Raw genomic sequence first — 8,150 nt, 5'->3', positions numbered from 1 at the left:
GTCCACAATAACCAAAGGTTAACACTGAAAATTTGAAAAAAATACTCCTTTAGCATCAATAAGTAATTTGAATTTACTGAACCTGATTTAAACACTTATATTTACATAAGAAAGACTTCAATTCAAAATTTTATTTTACACAAAACTGAAATATGTCTGTAGGTCAGAGGTCAAAATGAGGACTCCCATACGCTACAAATGTTATGTTTACTCTCAGTAAAAACAACAACAACAACAACAACATGGGTTCTATTCCATAATTTAGCATGTTTCACCCCCTATTTGGGGAGCTTCAATTTAACCCTTTTAAACTGTATGTGAAACTCAGTTATGTCATAAACTCACATGTAGATTAAATTACACGCCTCTCACAACAGAGAGTCATTAGAGTCCTTGTTTGCCTGACTCACAAGACAGATGTTGGTCACATGCATGAATCTCATGTGATATTGCAATACAGAGACTGTATTGAGGCACTTGAAGTAGCATAGTATTTTGCTAACGGGCAGACAGGGTTGACTACATGAAAGAGACGGTAACTGCTTTGCTGTGTGACATAAATGAGGGCGTACAGATGCTGATCAGTTGTCGAAGGGAAATTAAAGGGGTTTTCCCWCATCTTCTTCACTCAAGAAGATGAGAGGATGAAAAGCAGTGTTTAAAGAAGAGGCAGGTAAATTTTACTCTATTCTCAATTCAACCTGGTGCTTAGGATTTAAGTGAGCTTTTGTGAAAATACTATTCACAATATATTATGCACAGTGTGAGTAAATGTTGCTTTCAAAATCAATGTCTTGTCTCCAATTACTGTCTCCCCTACAACAAAGTCAATGTCACCTGTGTTTTTGTATACAACCAATGCTCAAGAGGTGTTATTCTCTCTACATTACTTACAACTTATTCTATTATTACCCAGCAGGTTTGCCTCTAATTTGGCTCGGACAGGCACTCTGGCCATGCCTGGTCCAAACTGGCTGGCATCCTTCTAGCAGCAGACCGAAACACAATCTGTCACCTGCACTGTGCTCGCAGCGCTACAGAACACCTCTGTGCAGCTATCACCACCTCTCCTACAAACCAGAACCCCTCTTCGTTCCCCCCATATTCATAACCATCATATAATTTAAACACTGACACTTTTTTTATTTCAGTTCAACAACACTCTTTGAAGGAACATAAATTGCTCACCAACTTGCTGTAAGTTTAAGCAAAGCTCGTGTGCAGTTTCTTAGCCTTTAAAGTGTGTGTTGAGGTTGACTCTCACCTGCTATCACACCAAACTTTTATCTGATTATGCACAACATTCACATTGTATATCCATTTATATATTTTAATGCTTGATCAGCTGTTGCAGCCGTCTTGAAATGAGATGACTCAGGTTTTGATGTACAATATACCTAATCAAGTAAGAGGTGAAGGGGTCTCTCTTTTAGACAATCTCTGGAACATGGTCGCCATCTTGAAAGTTGCCATATTTGTTCAAACAGGAAAAGAGTCATGTGGCATATCAAAGAAGACCAACATTGTTTCAGAAATGGATGGCTACAGTCAGATGTCCAAAATATCTTGTGGTTCCAAAGTTATCAGCTCAGAAATTTTGTTGTTTGTCACAGGCGTGTCTGTGTTCAGCACTACAGACATACAGTAACTCTGAATCACAAGACATGTTGCAAATCGGATTGTGCCAAACCATTTCTGGGACAAATGTGGTCTTCACTAGCCGTGTTTCCATCAATGTTTTTTTTAATGCGCATTTTGATACTTCAAAATGCGCATTAAAATGGAATGGAATGGAAACGKTATGATTCGATAAAACTTAATCCGCAAAGAAGTTGATATGCTCGTTTGAGGTGGTTTTTGGGTTTTTTTGAAAAAGAGTTTATGTGCAAAAGGAGAGATGGAAACACAACTGTCGAATAAGTTCTGACGTAGCGAATATTTACCTCACATGGTTGATCAGCTGTTCTCGCTGTCTGAACGGTACCGGTACCGATATCAGAGCGATTGCACCCACGACTGCAGCTGGACTCTCCTCCCGCTGTCGGTCTTCTCACTTATTCCCGTAACGTGAAGAGAACTGCATTTCTTTCTCTACATCTCCAGACAGCATGTAACATCACCAAAACTAGTTGATATGACAGAATAATTACAACTTTCCAGACAGTAGCAACACATTCCTGATAACTTCTGTCCATGGTCCTGATATGCGACTTTTACTTCCTGTTTTCTACACACATGCGTCTGACGTAACTGATTCGCTTCAATCCAGTTGATGGAAACACGTCTGATTCGCATTTCTTCATTTTTTTTCCTTTTTGCAAATTTTTAAAAATTCGCTCAAAATTCGAATTAAAGTTGAATGGAAACACGACTACTGATGTGCTGCATGACCACCTTCCCACTGGAAAAACTTGACTCTGAACGAATATGGCAGCCTTCAAGATGACAGTCATGTTCTGGACAGAGACTAAAAAAACACTTGGTGGGAATTTCAGATACATTTTATTTTTCCTTTTGTTTCTGAAATAAATAGGTGTCCTGAAACTTTTGACTCACCCTGTACATTCAATGACTATGATTTGGGAGTTTCATTGTTTAATTCTCAGTTAGCGAAGAAAAACGAATGAACCAGTGTTCACATTCAGACACAAACCTGGAAAATTAAATGATTGTCCATCTTTAATGGTGGTGGGCGATACAGTTTCCTCCTCTGCAGTTGTTCTCTCAAGCTGAGTTAGTTTGTCTGTTTGTGGAGATTTGTGACTTGAGCTGGTGAAATCCATGTCGATWTAGGTTAGGAAAATGCTTTGACTATAACCCATTCAACATTTCTTCCAACTTATAAAATTCCAAGAGATGTTTTGTTGCAAGTGTTTGATCATTGTTCATCCTCATGATAAAGAGCTGTCCGTTTTTCTATAAGTTTTTCTGCATCATTTCCAGTTTATCCAGCTGCTTCTCCGACATCATCAACAAACAACCAAGTGTCAGTGGAGAACATGCATGATCGTCCCATCACACTGTGTTTTTGCCTTGAATGGTGAGAAACTTCAAACCTTCTCCAACCATTTATATTGATGTTTCAGGAGGCCTTATGTGCAATATTATTTAGGATAACATTGCCTTTAAAAACACAGGGTGTTGTTTTCCATTTATGTGAAATCCTGCCCCTGACTACTTCCTAAAACAGCTCATTTTGCAGGAACTGTACGACAAAACCAAAAGAGTTTTTTCTTCCTTTTTTTTCCCAACTGGCCCATGCTTAGCTGAAACCTGAGTGGAGATGATTGATTATAATGTACTGCACCACGTTTGGGGAACAGCTAACACAGCACATCAGCATCTCATACGGGCTGTCGAGCAGGAGTGGAGAGATGATGATTTGGGTTTGTTTTGGAGCCACAGGACCCGGGCACTGAATAAACCATGAACTGTAGTTGTACATCAAATTATTTTTGAGTGAAATGTGAGGCCATCTGTCCGATTCATGAAGGTTGGCTAAAATTAGAAAATGCAGCAGGGCTATAATCCCAGGTACAGACGCAAATGTGCACAAAAGCAATGGCTGAAAAAGGGAAAAAAAACACAGGTGGTCGAGATAAAGTTCAAACCTCAGCTCATCTGAAATGCTGTGGCAGGACTGCGAGAGAGATACATGCACACAATTCCACAAACCCTAATAAAAGAGCAATGCAAAAAAAATACAATAAAATAAAAAACAAAGAAAACTACGACTAAATCTTTGCAGCTTAGATGATTTGAACCATAATGACAATAGTTTTGTTTGGAACCCAGTGGTAAAAAAAAAACAACACGCATTTAACATGGCCGCCAATTACCTTAGTCATCTTGTCTTTTCACTATCACTCTGTGTCAAAATCAGTAACTCCAGCCATCATTAACCTTTCTGTACGATTATTGTGATTAGGTTATGCAATCATAATTTTCTATTACTGCAAAGATCGCAGGTGGAAAAGAACATAGATGAAAAGGTTAAGCAAAAATAAATCAGAGGTGAGCGGAGCCTGCGTCAGCTCAGATTAACAAGCCCATTAACTTTAATTGCTTCTTGGAATTTACCATTAGTAAGTAAATACTGTGTTTCCACGTCCTCCTAAGATTGTTCAAAGGTCGGGAACTTGTCACATTGCTCTCATGCCAAAACAGTTGTTTGGGTCTTAGGACATTTAAAGAAGAGCAGTTTTGTGTCTTATAAAGCATCCAGCCTACAGCTGTGAGTCATTGTAGGGAAAGCAGACTGCTCCAGGGCAGAGTTTCAGYTTCCTGTTTCTGTAGGGGTTTAATGGCCACTATAGCTACCTGCCCTGGTCATAACCTTCCTGTTGAGTTACTCAGAGGGAAACAGAGATCAGCATATCTTCTGCTTTTTTCTCCAGTCAGAGCACATAAGCTCTGCACACATCGATGTGTTGGCTGTGGAAGGCTGTTGCATTATTGAAATACTCAGTGGGAACCATCCCCGGCTTTATTATTTTCACAAACTCAAAGATTTACAATTTAAAGAGAAATATGAGGAGAAATGCTGCAAACCTTCGCAGTGAAAAATATTAGATCATGTTATTGTGTTTGGGGTGAACAAATTACTGAAATTAATAATGAATTACTCAAAATCTTACTTTGGATTATCTAAACCAAATTTAGACCAATATCAGTTGATTGTTTCAGGTTTAATTTAATCCTGTAATGTTGCCTTTGTGTTTTTTTATCAGTGTGGAAAGGAGATTTATTTTCACACATCAGATAAAGAGCACTTTGAAAGTCAAAAGCAGAATGTTCATGGTGGAATCAGGTAATTGATATTAAAGGAGTGGTTCAGAAACTCAAAAGACCTTTCAACAATCAGAATGTTTTTCCAAGAACCAGCGTGTTTTCATGGATTCTTTTCTCAAATGTTTCCTACTTAATTGCTACATGCGTATATTATTTTTACACCACATCATTTTTACGTTAGACAGTTTAATATGTTTCTGCTGATTTTTTTCTTTTTCATTTGAACGATGCTTGGGTTGCTACACTAACTGCTTGCGCTATACGGTGAGTATAAAAATACTCACCACCGATCAGCCGAGTCAATCGTTGTAGCTTCGCTTCACTAACAACTGACTCAGACAAATTATTTTCAAAAACCRTATTAAATTCAGAATTACCTTATTTTTTTATATTGTAGCATTTTTAAAGTTTGTTTCATTTAAAGGGGACATATCATTTAAAATCCAATTTTTAAGCTGCTAAATGCATTTTGTTGTGTACTTGGAGTGCAGAAAAATTAGAATTTAGTCTCTCCAGCTGCTGCATAGAAGATATGTTTGCGTCAACCTGTTCATTTTTCTCTCAGTTTTCGGAACATCACACTAAAACAGAACTTCTAAAAAAGGTCTGGACTTACCAAATGCAATTTGGCGGTCTTCATTCTCCTCTCGTTCTGGGTCAGACTCTGGCTCCAACTTGTAAGGCTGGATGAACAAATGAAGCCTAGGCATGAGTTCAATCTGGAAGACTTGCTTCAGCCTCACCTGCATCGTCCAGTCGCTGCATCACGTGCTTCTGCCGTCACCTTTCAGCATTAGACAAGTCTTTATAAATAAGACCTTCCATCCATGGCTGCATCTACTCATCAGCCGAGCTTCAACCCACCTCCTCCCCGTCTCCACCCTCGTTCTCTTGGCTCCTTCAGGCTTCCTTCCTTTCTTCAGCATCCACCACCAGTGTCCAGGCCCGGGGGGGRAGACGTGTCTATCCAAAGCTGTTCATCCATGTTTATTGCATTTCACAGCACACACATCTTCTGCAGGGATCTGAGTACCGAAACTTTTAATTTTTTAATGTTAAATAAAACTTTCTAATTGCTGMTTTTCTTTGTGTGAGTGTCTCTAGGTTGAATTTCCTTGTTGGCATCTTTTAATTAAATAAAAAAATTGTTTCTGTGCCACTATTTACTGTTATGCCCCTTTATCAAACCAGAATGGACCACTCTGGAAGCTGGAGGGGGCAGAGTGTGAAGCTTCTCATTTGGATTTAAAGAGACAGCTTATGAGACACACCTCAGAAAATATGTGAAAGAGGGGCTTGTGGAGTTACAATGATTGCAGTTCCACTTTATTTAGACCCCAACTGAATGATTTAAATGTGGAAAAGAAGGATTTAAAAGCATTAAATGTCTTATTTAGAATAGAATAGAATAGAATAGAATAGAATAGAATAGAATAGAATAGAATAGAATAGAATNGAATAGAATAGAATAGAATAGAAACAGCCTTTATTGTCCCGCACGGGGAAACTCAGGTGTAGTAGCAGCAACAGGTACATACATCAATCCACAAAACAGTGGATTTTAGTTTACACTTTTTTTTCAATTTAGATTACACTTTTTATGTTAAATGTGTTTCTTTGCAAATTTTATGAGATTTGCAAATCATTGCATTCTGTTTTTATTTCCATTATACACAGTGTATCAGAATTAGAGTAATACTTCTGATCAAAAAGAAAAAAATTGTGTAGGTCTTCTGGACGGGTTCTTCTCTAACGAAACGTTTCATTAGAGAAGAACCCATCCAGAAGACCTACACAATTTTTTTCTTTTTGATTTTTTTACCTGGATTACTAAGATGCATCAAGACAATACTTCTGATCATTTTTGGAGTTATATTGATTGAAAATTACAACCACAACTGATCAACGTTAGCAAAACACACACACAAAAATGATCCAGTCCATTAATTTGATTGATGTTGCAGGTTTGTGTGGTATCCTATCCCATACTTTAGGCAACAGATYGCATGAGATCATTGTTCAAAACTTTAACATGATGCTCTGCATTCCTTCCAAGGACCACTACTGTCATTGTTTCCTGCGATGGACATTTAGTTAGTTTATTTAAGATTTTTGCCTCAAACCTGGAGGAGTGACACAACAGCAGCTGCCTTCTGTATGGTGTCGAAATGCAATTACAGCTAAAATGTTGGAAATGCAGATTTAATTCTTGTACAGTTATGTGTAAAAGTGCATTGCAGTGCCTGCCTGTTCTTTGGAGGTTTGCACTAGCATCAGTGATCCAGGCACGAATACATCCGTACCTGAGTACTAAAACTCCCCTGACTAACAGTAAGGATAAACTCCATTTTGTCTTATTTATTTCCCGAAGTTTAACTGTGAGCCCTTCAGGCCTTTTAAATGCAGTGTTTGAACCGTGTTCTATAAATATCTGCTCACGTCACAGCTGCTCAGATTCATCATCACATCTTCTCTCACCTCACTTTCCCCCCCTTTCCACGTGACAAAATCTGTTTCGTAGTACGCCACTAGAATAAAAATACCCCTGCTGTGGTGGGGTGAGAGAGAGAAGAACCTGTACTGCAGCCGGTTTCCTCTACATTTGGTATCTACCCCACAACGGAAGTCTCCTCCCTGCTGATGAGTCCGTTCTTTCATCTCCACTTTTGCTTCTCTGCGTCTCATATTTTAAAGAAAGTGCGCAGTGGATTAGTTCACCCCCTGAAAAGCTTTTGGATTAAGATGTGTGAAGGGCGACAGAGAGGATGATTAAAAGAAGCCAGAATAAKCAGAGAGGAGGCAAACAGTAACAGGAAGAGAGTTGAGTGTAGAGAAGAGCAGTAATTGGGAAAACACTGAGGGTGTCGGCAAAGGATAGACAAGATTAAACTGCAGCTGCAGGTTCAACAGTTTGGGTTATATTTGTTCTTGGTTAGTTGTAACTGGCTGTTTACTCATAGTAAACCTTTTAAAAAACATAAAATATGTACTTGTGGTTTGTACGCATCTCCCAAATGTTTTGGATCTCTGCTAATGTTTTGCCAAAATGAATCAATAGTAAAAATTTGAAATTGAGTCATTTAAGTGTTATTAATAAACTTTTTTAGCTTTTTGCATCTTCCATGTCAGTGGTTCTTAACGTGGGTTCGATTGAACCCTTGGGGTTTGATGAGCCGGTCTCAGGGGTTCGGCAGAGCCTCTGCTGTGGAGGTAAAGACACAGTTGTGTAAAGTCGTGATGACACGCCCCGCTTGGCCATCACTTGCTGCAGAGGATCACGTGAGATTGTTTGGCCAATCAGTGCACCCAAAAATATTTTTTTGGATTCAAAACAACAAAAAACAAATTAACTTTAAAAT

General features: G+C 38.6%; 1 protein-coding gene across 2 annotated transcripts in view; it reads left to right on the top strand.

Moving 5' to 3' along the window:
* The window catches only part of sphkap (SPHK1 interactor, AKAP domain containing), an 80,367-nt gene that overhangs the window by 19,434 nt on the left and 52,783 nt on the right, over positions 1–8,150 (top strand). The window contains exon 1 of one of the 2 annotated variants that reach the window (XM_014018148.1): positions 2,944–3,040. The exons of the other annotated variant lie outside the window; for it this stretch is intronic. Within the exon in view, the coding sequence (XP_013873602.1) occupies positions 3,000–3,040 (41 nt within the window). The 5' untranslated portion in view covers positions 2,944–2,999. Of the gene's footprint in view, positions 1–2,943; positions 3,041–8,150 lie in introns of those variants that run through there. 2 annotated transcript variants of the gene reach the window in all.

Source organism: Austrofundulus limnaeus, unplaced genomic scaffold, assembly GCF_001266775.1.
Source record: "Austrofundulus limnaeus strain Quisiro unplaced genomic scaffold, Austrofundulus_limnaeus-1.0 Scaffold184, whole genome shotgun sequence".
Lineage (NCBI taxonomy): Eukaryota > Metazoa > Chordata > Actinopteri > Cyprinodontiformes > Rivulidae > Austrofundulus > Austrofundulus limnaeus.
This window is presented reverse-complemented; position numbering and strand designations above follow the sequence as displayed.